This window comes from Schistosoma haematobium, chromosome 7, assembly GCF_000699445.3.
Source record: "Schistosoma haematobium chromosome 7, whole genome shotgun sequence".
Taxonomy (NCBI): domain Eukaryota; kingdom Metazoa; phylum Platyhelminthes; class Trematoda; order Strigeidida; family Schistosomatidae; genus Schistosoma; species Schistosoma haematobium.
This window is the reverse complement of record NC_067202.1, coordinates 18123636-18144198: the sequence shown is the minus strand read 5'-3', so window position 1 is coordinate 18144198 and position 20563 is coordinate 18123636. Positions and strand designations below refer to the sequence as shown.

Genomic DNA, 20563 nt, shown 5'->3' with positions numbered 1-20563 from the left:
AGGGTGCCCAAACCGAAGCAGGTAGATTTCTTAGGGGACCACACCCCGAGCCTTCGACCTGAAGGTCTGATCCACAAGGCAGTGGAGCATTGTAAGGAGATGCAGTCCTATGGTAGCCAATGACCAACAATAGGTTCATACTTCATTTGTTCCTTTAAGATACTGGAGCCCACGCACACCATTGGTTTGGGATCCGGTTAAAGCACCGAACATTCGCTTTTCGTCCTCTCATTTTCGTAAACAACAACCGTTGTGCGAGAAGGCAGTGAGCAGGACTTCCCTGGCAGAGGCTGTATACGCATGGCCAAGTGAGAGCATTTCGAGAGGGAGAGCGGACTCTCTCCACTTTCGGCCGTACCAGGGTATTTGGGTTGTTTACCCTAACTAGATTTCACTACTAGCCACAAATCCATCTATTTCGTGAAAAAAACGTAGAAAAATAGCTTTAGTGAGGTAACTCCAGCAGGGTACATACGTACTAACAAAGTGATTAAAATTCAGTCAATATTACCAACAACGAGATAACTAGTTGGGCATTTGGGACGAAAGGGAATGGGTTTTAATCTGGGTGTGAACATTAGCACTATCATACTAGTACATGCAACTGATGAGTCCTAGTCAGGACGAGGCGGTAAGCATCCAAATCCCATTGCTAGACACTAATTCATTTACTCACTTCAGTCCCATCAGATACAAACTACGCTCCGGAAACGCTTATCCAAACACTTGTCTTCCTATCATCATTTGGTAAGCTTCTTGACAATAACACAAAGTGTGCAGTATTCTTTTGTTTTATAGAGACAGAGAAAAGATTTATCAAGTTTGAGAATAAATAACGTATAGAAATCGATTATTTAAATCAAGCAGTTCAAAAAAAATCGACTGCATATCACTCAAATTTTAACATAGAAAAATCTGTAAACATAAAAAAACAAGTGATCATATCTTGCTGAGAAAGAAACGCACTTGTTCATGTCCATCAAAGCAAGCAGCACGAAGAGCTGTTGAATTAGTAATTGTTGTTCGATTAACGTCTGCACCACGACTAATTAACAATTCAACTAATTTCAAATGTCCAGCTGCTGAAGCACACCATAGTGGAGGTACACCTTCTACTTGTTCTCCTTCAAACTCTACAACACCAACCTGAGAGAAATATACGAGCAAAAAAGAATGAGTTAACCTTCATTATGTAAATTTTATGACCAGAAATTTAAGTAAGATACGTTTTTAACAAAATAATGTGCCCAATAATATTATATAATATTATATTATACACCTATTTTTCCTATCATCACAATAAGAATCATTTATGATTACTGATGGAACGTGGTTAGTAGTAGAATCTAGGAAGCGAGTTTTGTCCTGTTTCGGACTCGTCAGCTGGGTGTGCTTGTAACCCGACGTTGATGTTCACTCCGGGGCTCGAACTCAGTATCGTTTGCTTCAAACGCCATCATGTGATCCGCTTGGCTACCGATTCCAGGTATGGACTCTCAGATACGATCACTATCTTTTTTACATAGAATTTATTAGTTGAAACTAAACACATGAACATGTGTTTGCTTACCGGATTGTATTTAATTAATCCCTCCACTCTACATTGTATTTACGAAAATTCCTGAATATTTGAGTTTAGTAAAGTTAAAAAATTATTGTAAGAAAAAAGATTACTACCAAAACTGGTGTAAGCCGTATAAAAAAGTTCTTGCTGTAAAACGAAGAGAATCTAAATTTTCGCTCTTTATGATTGTTATTCCAAGTCAGTAATGGTCAATGTATGGTCAGACACAAATATGTAACGGCTCAATTTGTAGATACCATGTTCACTCCTATTTACTATATTCATTGGTGGCACAAAGTAATGTGAAGAGCAACATGAAAAATTTATCGAGAATTGATTTCAACATTTTAATTGTACACTGTAATTATTTAAAAGAAAATGAGATCTAGCCTATGAGTAACAGAAAAGATTACTTGATCAAAACTGAAAAGTTACAACATTGATCAAGAGAACATAAATTACTTTATTATCAGTGTCGGAAAATTATGTTTAGAATTCAGAAGATTGTTAGAATACCAAAGCTGTCAATTCAAAATCGTCAGATACATTAGAGCAGTGGATTTATGGTCAGAGAAATTGGTGTTTAATTAGTAGATCATCGAATACCATTGCATCTATTATGATTTCGGCAACTAAAAAGTAGCACTACGTATCATATTTGTAAAGTGTTACTTAAAACCGAGTGTACTATGTACTTCCAGAGCGAAATGAATTTAAAAACGAGCTGCAAATACAGTGGCTTTAATAGTATAGTTTAAAAATCAAATGTAGTGAACACTAGTGCAATAGATGTGTGAAAGGACGAATTGAGCACACTGAATTGCAATATTGCAATAATTTAAAACTATCTAAATCTAAGCAGAGATGGATAGTGGCTTGGAATCGAATCCATGGCTTGCACTTCGTCCCTTTTGGGACTCGTCAGGGACCAGCTCAAGCAACCAACATAGCTGAACTTAGTTGTGAAAGCAGAAAAATCTAAAAGCAATTTATTCGCTAACTACGAGTGCAAAAATTCCTGTAAAAGCTGAAACTATACAGTATAAGAAACTGACTTGTTCAACATCTGCCCCATGACAGTCGATTAAGTATTCGGCAACATCTAAATGTCCTAGATGACATGATTCACAATGAGAAAAAGAGCAAAGTTACCATTTCTACATGCTACAATGAGACAAGTTTGACCATCAAGTGAATTTTTATGAACTACTTGACCAACAGAACGTGCACATTCTTTTAATGATTTCAAATCACCAGAGATGCAATAATTGAAAATATTTTGCTCTGTAACAAGTCTACTTTCTGTTTTAGAAGCAGTAGCCATCAAATAATTCAACGTCAATGTCTGCTTATGAACCTGCTAATATGAAATAAAAACAACGGAAATAAAATTACATTACAGATTGATGTTAAATTTGTCTAAGAAAAGATTGCGGATAACAAAAAACCAAATGGTAGAAATATATAAATGAGACACCAACTTTGCGATCTAAGAAAAGATGGACAAACTTTGTATACTAACGAAATATTGGTTCAGTACAATCTTGTCAGATGATGAAGCGGACGTTCCTCTTAATTTTTAAATCTAACTTATTTACTACGTATAAGTTTATGTACTAACTTCTAAGTTTTATTAGTACTATTTGTTGGTCAAACTGGAGCGCGGTTTAGACCCATGACTAATTGGTTGTAAGTCCGTTATTCAGTAGAGTGTGTTAGCTGGAAGCACTTCCGATCACTAAAAATCCAAAGTAAGAATCACCAAAAAGACAATCTGATACTGTTGAAAACGGAAAATCGGCGAGACTATAATTCATGGACGAACCAATCAGATTTACGATAACAGGTCTTGGAGTTCGGCGCCAAATTCTTTATCCATTTGACTATATAGCATCTTGACATTTGAGCTGATATCAGTTCGTGATGAAAACCCTAAATCTAATCCCTATCCCTAACCATCAAATGCAAATCACAATCTTCATACTTCACACAGGTTTGAAACCCTCATTTAGCCCTGGTCAGTAGGGGGACATTCTCAAGACTACTTTAGTGTCGCCCAGAGGTCGTCCATAAATTATAGTCTCACAGGAAAATCATATGTACTCTAAGTAATCGGCCATGAGTCATATATTTTTGTATAAGAACTATTTATTTAAAATGGGCCCGGGTTAAGACCTACAATCTATTGATTTAGAGTGATTTGACTCCTAACATTGAGTCGTGAATTAGGGTAGTGGTAGATAGTATGGATCAGGATGAAGCCAGTCACCGCGAAGCCATTTCAAAGCCTTATTTCCTTTGTTTTATTATTTTCATAGCAAAATAAAACAAGTGGTCTCAGTTTTGATTAGTGCATGGATTATAAACTGAATATGCTTTCTGGAACCAGATGTTTGATGGTGCTGTCAAACTATTTTTATCAGCTCTAAATTAGTAATTCACGTTTAAGAACAGTTTAGTAAGGCGGTAGTACAACTCGGCTCAGAATCAAGTAAGCTAGAAACGGTCAGTGGAAGAACTGTTCAGATTTGTCTTTCTTGACATGTGAATAAATAATTTAGTCTGACCTGATACATATTTATTCTGATTGTGAATCTTATAATTTCACTCAACATATAAGCTGATTCTAATTAGCACTACATACGAGTCATCTCAACATTAACAATTTTATTTTATTTAATAATCCTAAATTCACATGCTACAACTTTAAACGATGCACTTTTTCGTGAACCTGACCACTTTTCGGATTATTAATTTGGATATATAATTCTAGAACCTGAAGAGAATTAACTGAAAACAATATTTTTCGTCCGTATATTAGTCTCTTAATATGACTGGGATGTTTAAATAATTAAAGAGTTGTGAACAACTCATTGCGTTGAAGGAGTTCAATGAGTTCCTGAAGTATGATGTAAAGTCCGTTGGGACGAAAACTGTTAGGGGATTTATCAACAACTGCACTGACTCAAGTCACCACTCAAAATTATACCATACATTGTTACGACGGAACGGAGTTTACCAAAATAGAAAAATACTGAAACGCTACGTCCTGAACCAGATTGACACTTTGCATTCCGGTATTGAAGAGATGTAAATAAATTATTTTTGCAGAAAATATGCTGTAGACGACCTAATGGATGGTTTGAGAATGCTCTTTATGGATTATGTTACGAACGTTATGGAACAGAGAGCAGAGACGAAACGTATCCAGCTATTGAAAAGTCTGAAGAATTAAACATTTGAAAGTAAATTTCTAGCTTGTTGCAAAACGGATGTCCATAATTTTTTAAGTGTTGAACTAGATAAGGAAAAACCAGAAATATTATCCTTAAGTATGAAATTCTGTGATACCCGGAATCACTCTAACCACAAACAGGTATATAGTTTGACTATTTATATAGTCATGGCATTTATTTGCGAATTCCGGTCAACAACTATAATATTTGAAATCAAACTTTGTAAATTGTTGTTACCAGCATAAAAAAATTTAATTAAAAAAGCATTTTTACAAAAAAGTAAAAGGACGCTATCAACATGCTCCAAAAGGATGAGACGTTATTGATTACGAAGCCTAACAAAGGTTCAGTTGTCTTTCTTAGTAAAAGTGATTATATTGACAAAATGGGTACCATCTTAGATGAAATTGAAATTTCAAAAACTAACTTGCCAGAAGGTAAAAATGAATAACCTACAGTGGACTCAAGATATCAATCCTCTTGGCATGTTTATATGAACACGAACTACTCTAACGTTGACTTTATAATTAGTCAAGTAAACTTCACTACCCATCATCTAGATCGGAGTGTTAGAATTGATGATTGAGTCTATAATTTATGGACAACCTTATGGCGACGCTAGAGTGACCTTTAGAATGTCCGTCTACTAACTAGGACTGAGGGCTGTAAACCGCTGTGGGAAATTAGGATCATTATATACAGGTAGTGGTTGTGGTTAGTAACTATATTTAAGGCTTTCATAACGAACTGAAACCAGTTAAAACGCCAAAACGCCATTTGGCCAAATGGATGAATGAATTTCGCACCAAAATTCAAGACCTGATATCCTATATCTGATTGGTTCGTCCGTAAATTATGGTCTCACCTATTGGCGTTTTTTGAGATTGTGTTCACTCATATAGCGTTGAGTGAAGTTTTCAAAACAGTTATACGTAAAGTACTCAGAGGAATCGAACTTAGTGTATATTTGTGCTTTTATAGACTACGAAATCTGGAAATATCATGATTAGTGAGTTGGTTATTTTTCAGTAGGGTCCAATACCGGTTGGGCACAAATGGTTCGTTGTATTACGTCGAATGTAACACCCTATGTAGTTATTAAAATTGTTGGTAGAAATTATTCTTATCTCCGTTAACTGTATTAATTAATTCCCACTATGGTGGAAAGTCCCTAGATAAATCTAGGGACATTTGGAGGTAAAATTCTAACAGTCATCATATAAGTGAGCTTAGAAATTACTTCAGATCAAAGTCATTTAAAAACGGAAATAGTCAAATCTACACAATAACAACCGAAGGATAGGCCTACTTAAATGAATTGACTTTCAGACTGAAAATAAAACTTCATGGTGATCTTATTTCAAAATTTTACCAGATCTGTGTCTTAAAACGAATACTTCGCAGGATGAACCTACTCACCTGACCGTACAATCCCAAACAGCGCGCTCAAACTTTCCGATTATCAATAGATTCAGATTCAAGTTTGCTTATTGTAGACAGAAGGCTGAAATTCGGTATTCACCATTTTCTAGGGGGACAACATGAGTCTATTGTCCTCTCTTGAGTCAGTGAGTTCAATGTTTGGACGCTATTTCACCCCGTCGTAGTGGTAAATAAATCCCCGAAATCAATTCTTCGATATTTGATGCTGGCCGCATTAGCTTTAATGCGACAACCTAGATGAAGGCATACAGTCACGCACCCGCGCCAGATCACGAGTTAGTACGCCGAACCTCATATCTCTTACGACCGATAGCCAGCTTAGATTTATCACTTCTAGATATATCGATAGTCTATCAAATATATCTTCGAACCTCTTCGCTCCTGACTTTTGATTTAAATGGGTTGGCATATTTTGATTACAAAAAGTGTTGCTAGTTAAAGTGTCATCAAACTTCGAATAATTGTGGCATCTGTAAGCCAATTACACGGCAATAAGATCTTCATACCACATGAAGTTTATCCGTTGCTGACTTGTAAGCGTGCTCATCATGTCCCCCCAGTTAACCTAACTCAGGCAGAGGAAATGGGGAATATATAATATGTCCGAAGTCATCACATATTACCTTACACATCATGATTATATCTCTTCATTCCACAATTAAATAGCTCAGTATGGTCTAACTTTGAAAGCCTCACTGTGTATTCTGAACTTCAGAATTCCATAATTACGTTGATAATCGTCTCTGATACTTTTTCCAAGATATCCGAGCCTGATCTGGATCTTATTAGGTATGTATACAGTGGTAAATTTCCCACACGTTACAAGACTCGTGGGGTCCCTAAACCCTTAGCTTTAACGAACTAGAAGTCACAGCGTGTCTAAACTAACGACACTGACGTTGTTGTCATTAGCTTGTGGTGGGAATCCTGTCCTATGTAAATGATTTCAAGTCACTGAATGGTCGAAATTTGAATGCTGCATCTCAAACATAGACTCGTGTTGATCACATTGCGATCACCTAAGCTGGCATGGTTGTGTGCTATAATGGCGATCCTTTCGGCGTAAATATTTGGACTCTAATCACTCTCTTGTTTGCGCTAATCTGACCTTACTTTTCGTTGGCCAACAAATTCATCGTCCTACACGTATTGATATCAGCGAATTGTTAGTAGCTTCTGTTGCAACTACATATCAAACCGAGCTAAGTTCACGGCTAGCTGCCAACCCACCATGAAGCATGAATGAGTGCTAGTTGCAATTTTGTACCGCCATGAAAAAGGTGACTAAAGTCGCTTGCAGTTTCACGAAAATTGCTGCCTACAATCACCGGGTTTCCACAGGTTCCCTAGAACTCATTAGAGCCTGTAGCTCTAGCGTGCAGCAGCCGCACCTGATAACTAACGGAAGCTCCTTCAACTCACCCGAGTCACTGGTAGCAAGAAGTCTAGTGTGAGTGTAACAATCTATGAAGGTTACGGGATGCCAGCAACTACTATATTTCGACGTCTTGGACGATCGGCAGAGTTTTTTGGAGGATCAGTTCAAATGGTCTGCTGCCCCGACAATATTGATCAGACTGTCCTACCCTCTATGGCCTATGACGACTGACCCACCAAACAAGGCGGACGTCCTCAGGAACTCCAACTCTCGGAGCGTTAAAAATCACCAAGGCCAGATGACTCACCTAGGATCCTTTGTAAAGATGGCGGTTTAGCTGCAGAAGACTTAGATCTAACAATAATTGTAGACTGTTTAGAATTAGCTGTGGATAATATTGAACGATAGGTAACCCTTATTGATTAACATGCATTTCCTGCATGACCTCAATTCTTTACACAGGACTGTTCTCAGGGATTGTCTATTGAAGAATGGTGTGCTGGAAAAGTTCATTAACATCTTGAAAGCCCTATGTACAAACACCTCAGGCAGAGTGAGAATATACAACCACCTACCTCTATTGTTCCATTCAAGCAATGTGGTTAGGCATGGTTACCTAACCTCACCATCTCTCTTCAACGTTGCTACTGATGACGCTCTGGAAACATGCCTGATGGATGTAGGTAACGGTGGTGTGGATTTGCTGTCTGGTGAAAGACCTTTAGACCTCGGGTGTGCGGATGATACTGTCTTACTGTGCGATGATACCCAATCCATGCAGTCCGCACTTAATCAGTTGGCAATCAATGTTCGTAGGTATGGTATATGCTTTGCACATTCCATGTGCACTTTCGCAAAACTGACAGAATTCTAATCCTGCACTCATCCTAGATAGTGAGCAGATAGAAGTAGTCGAGAATTTCGTGTGTCTGGGAAGCTGCGTAAGTACTTGTGGTGGCGTGAGCGATGAGATCAATTCACATCTAATAAACGCCTGAGTGATTTATGCCAATCTGGACCATGTTTAGCGCTTTATTGATGCTAATCTGTCCGTAAAAAGGTAAGATTTACAGTGTGTCGGTGTGAGCAGTTTTGCTCTATGCTTGTAAGACCTGATGTAGTTGAATGACTCTCTGTTTTTGACCGTCGCTGTTGCCGAAGGATTGCTGACATCCAGTGGCAACACCATGTTAGTAATGTAGAGGTTCGACATCGTGTGTTTGGGCACAGAGACGATAATTTGGTTGGTGCCACTGTCTTGAAACATCGACTTCATTGGCTTGGATATGTTTTACGAATGTCGTTCTGAAGATTTACACGTCATGGAAAAGGTGGAGGGGTGTTCAGTATGACATGGTGTCGTGGTATGAAAGAAAACCGTACAGGACTTGCTTCTCTTGGTTCTTCACAAATCCCTGGTTGGAGCCCAAGGGATGATGCAACACTGTGGCTTGAGACGTTATCAGATATGGCTCGTAATAGAAGCCGGTGGCTATCCTGCTGTAACTTACTTTTACTTTCTTCATAAAAGCAAAGTTTACTTCTCCAACTTAGGGTTGGTTTTATACTCGTATTTTTATTATCGCTATCATGATTTAACTATCGTGCACTAATTTCTGTTCACTGTTTTTTTATTATACGCACTTTGCATTATCTTTCACTCCACTACCTCCTTGTTATTCAGCGGCGCATATGTATTTGTTACACCCTTGTATCAAAGGTTATGTTTACAAGAAAATAAATACACCTGGATATTGCCCGTGCACACATACACACTCAGATGTACTGCTTGACAATAATCATGATCTGTACCAGCTCGGCATGGTGTTGAGTCGCCATGAAGTGCCGAAAATCAGAATCCTATGCCGATCCCCTTCATATTGATATCGGTGTCGAAAAACCTAGTTCACTGACGTAGAATAGAGACAGTCTACCGGATTACTTTCTCTCACACTTCTAATATGGATCCCGTAGGGTTAGCCGGTTTGAATTTCGTTGGATGATTCTCCGACCAATCTCTCAAAGTTTTCGTGGATCTATGTCGGCAAGCAAATCCCCAGGATAAAGTGTCATTAGCCACCGACATTGACAATCAACGTATTGTTTTTTCTCTGGACGTTAACAACTGAAGTGTTTCAGCACAGTATCAGCACGAGATTGAATTTCTGTGCGCCATGTAGCACTTATGACGAATAGTTGGCTTATTTCAATGTCAACGGTAAACAGGTGATTGAAACTGGTCGTTAGCTGACAGTTTCTGCAGCGCTGGATGTTGATCTGCCTAAACGATAGCGAGCAAAAGGTAGACGAGGCTGATTGTATTAGCCAGACAATTCGGTAATGACATAGTTTTTATTCCCCCGGATTACAACCCAACAGTCAATTTCGCTTTAAAATTTACCAGTATAAAAAAGGCGTCTGTTACGTTTTGCTGTTCTACTCCAAGTTCTTTAGCTGAACAGTCAAAATATACCACAACAGTATTAAGACAGCCTAGCGAGTAGAAATGATTACGTCCGAACTTCACTAGTTATGAATATCGACGTTAGACAAATATAGATCGCCTGGATATTGGATACTACTTTACCTTGTAAGATTTAGGACTGGGCAAGTATTAGTGGCATTTTTCTATGCTACCAGAATAATATTCCTAATTCAGTACTGTGGACTTGCCATGATACAACTGCCTAACCTATAAGATCGTACACAGGGATCACATAATTTTCTATGCTGACTCGTCCTGTCATGATGATTAGTAGCATGCTTTTCATAGATTTTGGAAAAAATACACTGGAGCTGGGGACAAATTGACATCCAATAGTCACATTGCCATTCGGTTTCATGGACAGTGAGATAAATAGCCCCGAGAACTGGACTATGTACACAGAACAACGGTTGTTTTCATCAGTCGGATTATGAAAGGTTTACGGGCTATTGACAATAATATGAGACATGGTTATCTTTGAATTAAATGCTCCCACGGTTCTCTGATTCAGATATCGTCTGCGTTAAGTAACTAGTCAACAGAGATGTGGTAAGAACCAATGCAACCAAGCATCAGATATCGGCACCAGAAGAATTAGTTTTGATGCGGCTAAACAAATGTCAATAATTCCGACAACTCAGCCTCATTGGCATAAGTCCTGGGCCTTTGTTCATACTGTTAAACTCCCGATTGTATGAGGTGTATTATGAGTTGTTCACTACATTACCAACAGATATGTGTACAAAAGTGACCTACGATGGATAATGTGAGTGACGGAAATGAACGTTGATGACTTATGATTGTGATGTAAAGAGCTAATACTAACTCATATATTCCGGTGGTATCAGAAGGAAGTTGCGGGCCAAAAAGTTTACCGTGACAATATATATGTATTGGTGGAGCCGGCATACTGACGCTATTTGACCTTGTGTAGCCCCGTGTGAATTCCATTGGCTCAGCTCTCATACGCTAATCGTTGATGAATAAAACGTCTGTTCGAGTGATATAAATCAAAAGCATAAACTCTATTCATTACTTTGTTCTATCAAATGGAATTGTCAGCAATTCAGTCTGCTGACGCAACAATGTATTTCTCTTGAGCTGATCAGCAATTCACTGTCAAATAATTTAGTGTTATTATTGAGCAGTTAACGTCGATGACAAGTGTAACTGGTATTGCATGGTATCTTAGGTTCAAGTATCTACCAGCCGTTCTACTCAGCAGCGACAATGTAAATGAAAATATGATTGTAAGATGAAACAAAATCAGAAAAGTGATGATGATAAGTCATGCTAAATGAATGCTTGGTTCGACTTCCTAGCAGCGCCTATAACCCCAGGCTGAATCTACGCGGTAACTTGAACACAAGAGAAAAGACTCGAAGATTGATGATAAGGATTTATTCCACTTCTTAAATGAATCGAACTGATTTAATAATACATCATATTTAATATTACTTGTTTACAGTTAGACTGATAGTCAGATTTGTGTAATTTGTACTGTGTTGTATTCAACAACAAAACATCACTGACTTACTTTATGAAAGTATTTACCTTACTGTACAATCCGGCATCCACGATACTTATTAATTTGTAAATACATAATCATAAAAAGTTCATATATCATTCGCAATCCAATCAGTTAACTGTTACTCGCCATACCAGGAGCTCGCAAGTACGGAACACTGCTCAAAACTAGCAGTAGTTGAAGGTCTAGGGAATATTCGACTAACGTTCGAGTTAGCATCAAGTAAATTAAAATCCTTGCGCTCAGAAATGTTGCCAGGATTTGATAACATCTCACCATAATCCTGGAAACTTATGAGGACACACCAGTCTACTGTTATGTGGCCTGTTCAGATACTCACCAGAGTACTGTACATACTTCTCATGGCGAAGGTTGAAAAGATGGGTTTCGCTAACCCATTTCCATCTTAGATCACAATTTACCCCGAGAGAGGGTGGTATCAGTTCCTTAATATTAAGTACAAATATGGCTTAGCTTCTGAGCCAGGTCGAAAACATTTTGTGGTCACTTCAGTGTTCACGATGAAATGTATGTGTCACTTTCTTATTAAAAAAACATTTCGGTATTTCCTAAGTATGATCATAATTACTTCGTAAGTTATTTAATGCGGTTTCACCTACCTGTTATGCAATCACCTGAAATCTTATCTCATCTAGATGCTGACATTCGCGCTATATACTTATCAGCTACAAGGAACCGTCAAATATATGAATAATAAAAATCGGCCACTAGATGTCACTCTCATTTTATCGGCTCATGTTTACCAACGGTTAGTGAAAGGAATAGAAAAATTCTTTATTTCACTATTAAGTAATTGAATTGTAGGTTACCAATGTAGATGATCTGCGTCGATGACCGGTTCCTACAAGGGTTGGACAGGAATAATTTTTACGTTGAAGTCACGCCACGCGGTTAACACTAAACCTCGGTTATGCTACTATAATAACCAGGTGACTGGTTAGAATAGATACCACCAGCAAGCAACGGCATACATTAGTATTTGCAGTTAACAAAAGCAAGAGGTGGAACCACAGTTGCCTATTCATAGTACACAATTGAGTAGCGAATGTTAGTTATATCTGACATCGGCGACTAGTGCACTGCACGACATTCAATAACTTCCCTCTCGAAAGACTTGGCTAAGACCTAGTGACATCATTGACCCTACAAAATTAACATCTGCCCTTGAAGTATGTTGAGTACACGGCAATTGAGTGACAAAGCCGTTTGAACTGAAACTACACAGCATTTCAAATTACTTTGTAAACACAAGCACACTGTGTGGTAAATAAGTCCGAAGAAACTAAATATTGCTTCCATATACTCATTACAAATACGAGTAAAAATTGCATAAAATTTTAGGCTGGACGTAAAGTTTTGCCGAAAACGGGTAACAGTTTTGTAATTATTGTGTACGTAGTGCAAATTTGTTTATACTAGTCGTTTGCATTTAAATATACATATTGTTCGTTAATAACTCTCTTTTGGATGTTGCGTTACTCTGTCTGAAGTTGACTGCTTGGCATCCGAGGAACAATTTGTAAAGTTGAAAGTTTTCTTAAGTTGCTTTTGCTTCAGTTACGTACGTTTTGTAAAATGGTTAATCAGAAGTGTGTGAATTGTGACTGAATGTACGTATCCAAATGCATGTGGATATGTTTGTTAATATTTGCAGTTTAGTTTTCGGAATTAGTTATTAGTTACTGAGAGAGTGGTATTTATACTGAAATCTCGTATATAAGCTAGGCTTAGCTGTTTACTTACGCAAGTTGTTGCCGCTTAAACGGTAAAAATATTCTTCCCAGACATTTGTCATTGAATCACAGTGAGCTTTCCCGCTTGACACCATGTTCGTGTGACTGCGATATTCGTTGTATTCAGTTCATGTTCGATCCCAATAACGGTTATTCAACTGAATAACTAGTTCCAATCTTGTACGACTTACTGTAAGTTATACTTTATTATAAGGCTAATCAAATTATTCGGTTGTCGAACTCAAATTTGTAAGTTTGACAATTGTATTTGAATATGTAGTGGCAAACGACTCGCTAGTATAGATTTTTTCCTTGAAACTCAATATTTATTTTGATCTCGTTGTCTCAATGGACATAACTAGTTGATAGCGCTCAGTCAAGCATCACCAGGTCACAACTCAAATTAAAATGCCACTCCTCTACAAAATCAGTTCAAAATCCCTACTTCCACTTTTCTATTATCAGACGTACTATTTCTCCGAACAATCGACCATTCCAATTATTAAATGTCTCCAAGTTTTGTTTGTTCTTGCTCTATCCTAACTTGATTTTTCCATCTTACAGACATACACAAGGAGTTGGTACCTTCATATCAATTTGATAAGCATTTAATTGGGTTCATGGCCACGGAATTAAGAACAAATGTAGAATCAGAAAGAGAGGAACAACCAACTACAGTTGCTGATGTCAATCAGGTGAAAATGTATTTCGAATTTTCTATTGAATAGTTTCCTGGTGATTTGGAAACATGAGAAAAAGTCCAAAACTACATCTACATATTATTTACTCCATGATGTCCGATAAATTGGCTGTAGAGTTATGTTTTGAGCACTACAAAGCCCCTACAGATTTTGTTGAAGGACCTAAATATTTCTGGCTGTTTTGTATGTTATCAGTAATCTCAGTGAGGTTAATAGGTGTTTATTGATATCTTTAATGATTCAGCGACTTTGGACAGACGTGCATATACTGCCTTTATTTATTGATTAACTGATTAGCTATGAATGTTATTGATCAAGTCGATCCCTTCATTAAAAAATATTTTCTGGTTACATTAACTTTATCAAAATGTAAAGTGAATAGATCAAAGAAAACCGAACTGAAAGAATGGTCATTGTATGTAAATACATTTACAGTCCTGTTGAAATTCTAAGAGATCTTAGCTAGAATCTGAGATCTGGTCTCTCTAGGCGACCACCTCAGCCTGTAAGAAGGAAAAAATTCCTCTTGTGATAATCACAAAGAAATCAGTTTAGCTAATATAGTATCTAAAATATCGATCTCAATAATACTTCGACGCCTAACTAGAGATAGTGAATAGCAAACACAAGGAAACCAGGCTGGTTTCAGACCTGGATGCAGATGTATGGATCAAATGTTCACCCTTCGGCAGGTTCTGTAACATAGCCAGACTTTTTGACGCCTGACTATAGTTGCATTCCTTAACCTTATGGCGTCGTTCAACTCTTGATCGTGGGGTTCTGTGCTAGTGCTCGATTAAGTTTTGCCAACTTGCGTCACTTGTAGCGTAAGCAAGATATCCGTCTGCCAACCAAATGACAAGCTCACTATTCAACTGTACGCCCTATTTCTGTGGATGCGAAACATGTCCGTCAAAAACATGATATCCGTAGGTTACTTGTATCCAATCACAGGTGTCCTTGAAGCACTACTCATGTATTTTGGGACCACTGAGTAAGCATTGCCTATGTTAGAGATCGGATACATAATAAAGATGGTAAATCAATCGGTAAGGTAGTGAATCCTTGTTGACTGGGGTGGTTGGGACACGTGTTACGCACCCCTAACCTCCGCCTACCTCGACGGGTAATGTTTTTTTGCTGTAGGCGTTGACTGGAAGCTAGGTGTGGCCAAACCAAAACATTCTCCCTGTCCATGAAAGTCACTGACAGTAGGACTGAGCCATGTTAATAGGTGTAGACTTACGTCGTTTGGATCTGTGTAACTACTACAACCAGTGGTTAGAGACTTTGAATGAAATGGCCCACGACCGTTTGTTAAGGCTCAGGTACATCCATTTTTTGTCTTCCTCCAAATTCTTAAACTTCTGAATTCCTCAGAACTTTCATTTCATTAATTCTTGTCTTCTTGGTCTGTATTTTAGATGCATAGTCTTTTCTATTACCACTGGTACTGTAACTACCTCTACTACTCTGGGATTAGGCCTGTCAGTTTCATCTTGCTGTGGTAATAGTTATAGCAATCTGAACCTGTTTACATGCGTACAAGGTTTCACGTTGTAACTGACTGATAAGGAGTCAGGATAACAGAATTTTTGACAATAACTAAAATCCAGAATCCTACAGTTAGCACTCAAAGTAGAAAAAGAAACTCAAATTTAGGAAAACAACACAATAAAATAACAAGTCGCATAATTTTTTTTCGAGAATAAATCATCTCGAATAACTACCAATATAAAGAAATGCTTCATAAAGTGTACACTAAGTATGTGCTGGTTGATGCCGACCGAACTTGTTGAGTGTACTTATTTCTTAGTTGATGCTGATAAGATAACTACAATCTATTAGTTCTTATAAATACCATCATTTTCGGAAACAGCGATAATCAGTTTAACTTTCATGTCTTACAACTGGACTAGTGCTCTGTTGATAGATGTCAAATCAATGCAACATGTAATGAAGTTCGTTCTGTTTATTTATTTATTTATTTGAACACAAATATTGGCACATAGGGGCACTGAATACATATGCGCCACACAAGTCAATTAATTTGTGTATGGGCTGTGATAATGCCTGGGTGCTCAGACCGAAGCAGGTGGTCTTCTTTGGGGGCCACACCCGGGACCTTTGACCTAGAGGTCTAATCCACAAGGCGTTGTCGAAACGTAAGAAGATGCAGTCTTAAGGTAGCCGATGACCAACAATAGGTTTATACGCCATTTCTTTCTTCAGCATCCTGGAGCCCATGTGCACCATTGGTTTAAAATCACGGTTTTCCAAATCCCCTAGGTGGATTCTCTCTATCCACCAACCCGGCTAGAGCGACGGATATTTGCTTTTCATCCTCTCAGTTCCATAAACAACACCCCTACTGCTAGAGGATAGTGAGTAAGACTTCCCTGACAATGGCTTTATATGTGTGGCCATGGGAGAGCATTTCGAGAGAGAGAGAGCTAACTCTTCTCATTCTCAACCGTACCAGGGCATTTTGGAGCTATTATGTCAGTAAAACTTAATGGAAACACTTGGACATACAATTTTTAAATATAATAAGCCGAAAATAAATGAAAATACTGGACTTTCCTGACAAGTAAGAAACACTGTGACATCATCAAGTTAAAAACTCTTTGTATTTATATGTGTTTGATTAAAAACACTTAGATTTCAGCAGAACGAATCGTTCCCACTGAGTCACTTTGTTTAAGGTTGTCATACTACTCAGTCGACGCTAAATATTTGCTTTAGAACAAATGACGATAACGTGTCACATATGGAATGGTAATTTTTAAAGTTGACTGTTTCTAAAAAAAATACTATTGTGACTAATTTAATTGTTGACCGATTCTTGTTGATTTCATTTTCATCTTAACAGCCTCTATTAATACGAGGAACTAGCAATACTCTAACAGTTGATAATGAAAATAATCTACCTTCTTCTAGTCATGGTCCAGCAATCCGATGGGCTGAAGGTACAGTAGATAATGAATTTATGGGTAAAAAAAAGTCGAATTGTTGTTGCATTTATGAAAAACCAAGAAAATGGAATGAATCATCTAGTTCATCATCAGATTATTCTGATCATTCGTCTGATGATAACAATGATATAAATAAACAAAACACACATAAAAATACACATTGTACAGAACATTGTCGAGGACATACAAAACGATGCTTTCGAAAAAAGAAAAACAATAAAGATACAAATCCTGAAAATTTTGAAAAACCAACTTCATCTGACTTCAATCCAAATGGTTTATGTTCATAATTTAAATAATTTTGTTTTAATATGGTCAACATTTGTTGGGGGAAAAGATATATATACATACATACTAGCTGTTTGAATAGTTTGTTCTGTTTGATTCGAATACTTATTAGTTTGATTTGTATTTTGGAGAATATATTTCAATCTGTTCATTCTTTGTTTTACTCTTACATTTTTTCCTTTTATTACTATTACTATTATGTGAATATTTTCCAATCTGTTGTTACTTATAAATAAAATATCCTACAGATGTATATTTCCGTTGTCTTCAAACATCAAATTTGAAATAAACTATAAACAAACTTATTTTGTGTTTTTTATTAATTATTTGATCTATGTCAACATCTGAACTAAGAATAGGGAGTGAAGTAGTCGAACGCATTGACAACCTCACTTATCTCGGAAGTCTGATCAGCCCTAATGGGTTGGTGTTTGGTGAAATTTATGCACGGATTCGAAAAGCTCGTTTGGCTTTTGCCAACTTACGTCACCTATGGCGAAGGCGAGATATCCGTCTATCAATAAAAGGACAAGTATACTGCGCGGCAGTCCGTTCTGTTTTAATTTACGGCAGCGAAACATGGCCATTAAGAGTAGAAGACACTCGTAAGCTACTAGTACTTGACCACAGATGCCTTAGAAATATTGCTCGCATCTGCTGGGATCACCGGGTAAGTAGTAGTGAGGTTAGATGCAGGGTATTAGGGAATGATGGTAAATCAGTTGATGAGGTTGTGAATCTTCATCGACTGAGATGGTTGGACCACGTGTTACGTATGCCCGAACACCGATTACTACGACGTGCAGTGCTAACCGGTGTTCGGGATGGCTGGAAGAAAGTTAGGGATGGCCAAACCAAAACGTAGCATCAGTGCTTGGAGTAACTAACTTCCAGTCTGAGCCATGTTGGTAGATGCAGAATACTTGGTTAGGGTCCGCGCGACTATTTTTAACCAATGGTTGGAGACTGTGACGTGACTCATAATTGATCACAATGGCGTGGGTGTGTACCCTCTCTGTTTTCCCTTAAACTAAGAGATTAATATCGCTTCATTTCTTTCTTTCTACGTACTAATTCTTTCTTCCTGTGCTATATCCTCATACACAATCTTTTATATATTACTACTATTGAAGTAAATACTGTAAATTTTGTGTTCATCTTTTTATTCTGATGAGGTGTGATAACTTGGACCGATGCATATATGCGCCTAGTCCTACGTTGCAGATGACTGACTGACTGACGCTTATTAATTATGATAGATTTCGCTTGAAATTCAGAACTCAATAACCATTAGTCTTTATATTATTAAGAGTTAAGTAAGTGATAAATGTAACCTAAACTGTGGTGGTTACTAGGATAGTACGCGTATCAATTCTTAACAAGACAAGAAAAGGGTTAAACGTCAACAGCTCTTAAGTAAATGATTAATATGTAGTGGAAAATAATAAAAAAAAAATGCATCGACACACTTTAAGGATAATCTACAAATTTTTATGGTTTGAATCCAGAAAATTACTTGGTTAAGTATTCACAAATGTGGTTAGAAATCATCCTCCCATTCTAAACACATCTGATCTTAACAGTAACGTTCTCGGTTTTTATGCATTAAATTATTCATTTGTATCACCTCCATCTGGACTGAGTGGTAACCGAATCTCTTTCCAAGGTCACTTAAAGGTCGTTAGTAAAATATATATTCACAAACAGTTGCTTAATCTAGTGGTTTTGCTCGTTTTAAGATCCAAGTAAATTGTGGAAATGTTAACATACCAAAGTTTTTCTAGAAATATGACATTGATGATCAACGTCCAAATCATGCAGTAACTAAGCATGATTGAAAGGAAATTCTGTTTGATTTTCAACTAAGGGCATTACGAAGATGTTGCGATCTACTGGGGGTAGAGAAATAACACACGACTATGTTAAGCAAGATATATCATACGTTAATAGAAACAAAGAAAACACTGAATTCCCCTTTATGGACGAAGTTTCAAATAATTTCATACACAGAAGAGACACAATAATATAAGAAGGATACGAATGAATCAGAACTCTGAAATAAAATGGTGCTTAAACAAATACCACGAGGAGGCAAGTTCAAAAAAGAAATATGACGGGAATGGCATAAACGACAAAGTATAATTCAAACTACTTTGTAATAGTAAGTAGTGTGATTCAATCACGTTTATGTGGGACATGGAGTATTTACATTCTCTCGAAGTATGATGAAATTTGTATTATTTCTAACAGTTTACAGTAGTCAAGGGTACTGATTAATAATCATTCCAATAGAGAATAGTATATACGATGAACTTCAGTCATACAATATCTTAAGTGAAGAAAGCAAACTGTTGTATTATTATTTTAGTGGTTTATTTGCATTGTGCTCATCGTAAAACTCTCAATCCCTGGGATTAATTTTGATGTGAAATAATGTGTTCAGTCATCGGCATAAAAAATCGACGTATTTTCAATTTATTCTAAGGTAAGTGTATGGAGGGTATCTCACATATGAATTTCATGTGAAGATCAGTGTTAGACAAGGTTGCTTACCATTTCTTCCGGTGGTCGATTGAATTATGAAGGCCTTGACATCTGACGAGAATCATGGAATAAAATGGACAGCTGGGAATCAATTAGAAGATTTGGATTTCGCAGACGACCTAACTATTCTATGCTATACAAATCAGCAAATGGAAATGAAGACAGCTAGTGTAGCGGGAGTTTCTGTATCAGTAGGCCTCATTATACACAAAGGAAAAGGCAGGATACTCAAATACAACGCAATCACGCTTGATGGAGAAGGTCTGGAAGATGTGGAAACTTTCATGTACCTGGGCAGTATCATTGATAATCATGAGGAATCTGATACAAGTGTGAAGGCAATGATTGGCAAAGCTAGGACAGCATTTTTATAACTGAAGAACATTTGGAACTCAAAACAACTGTCTGTCAGTCAACACCAAAGTCAGGATTTCCAATACAAACGTAAAGACAGTACGATTGTATGGAACTGAGTCTTGAACAACTACTACAACCAGACTCAAAGATATGCAATTTTTATAAACAATTGTCTACACAAGATACCATCATCAACAACCTATTGTGGCTGAAGACAAACCAATTTCCAAATGAAGGAGAAATTATGATTCTGTAAGTGTAAAGGACACATATGGTGGAAATCATCAAACTGCATCACAGACCAAGTTCT

At 37.3% G+C, this 20563-nt stretch overlaps 2 protein-coding genes across 4 annotated transcripts in view; one reads left to right on the top strand and one right to left on the bottom strand.

Moving 5' to 3' along the window:
• The window catches only part of FEM1C (Protein fem-1 C), a 53315-nt gene extending 47017 nt beyond the window's left edge, over positions 1–6298 (bottom strand). Inside the window, exons 1-4 of one of the 2 annotated variants that reach the window (XM_035729735.2) lie at positions 6220–6298; positions 2717–2921; positions 2620–2675; positions 967–1146 (exon numbers count right to left, since the gene is read on the bottom strand). In XM_035729735.2, coding sequence (XP_035585568.1) covers positions 967–1146; positions 2620–2675; positions 2717–2888 — 408 coding nt within the window. In that variant the 5' untranslated portion in view covers positions 2889–2921; positions 6220–6298. Of the gene's footprint in view, positions 1–966 lie in introns of both variants that reach the window. The other variant, XM_051218152.1, reaches the window with a different exon arrangement.
• Positions 6299–8294: 1996 nt separating this feature from the next.
• MS3_00009749 (uncharacterized protein) lies at positions 8295–17654 on the top strand (the record flags this gene model as incomplete). 2 transcript variants are annotated; one of them, XM_012941934.3, is made up of 4 exons in its annotated part: positions 8295–8437; positions 8933–9123; positions 13953–14083; positions 16962–17354. In XM_012941934.3, 4 exons carry the CDS (start codon positions 8295–8297, stop codon positions 17352–17354), a joined length of 858 nt encoding a protein of 285 aa, XP_012797388.2. The 2 variants fall into 2 exon arrangements, with proteins under 2 accessions (XP_012797388.2, XP_051064590.1); XM_051218150.1 differs by lacking the exons at positions 8295–8437; positions 8933–9123 and adding an exon at positions 12847–13174 and having other exon boundaries at positions 16962–17654.
• Between the last annotated feature and the right edge of the window lie 2909 nt (positions 17655–20563).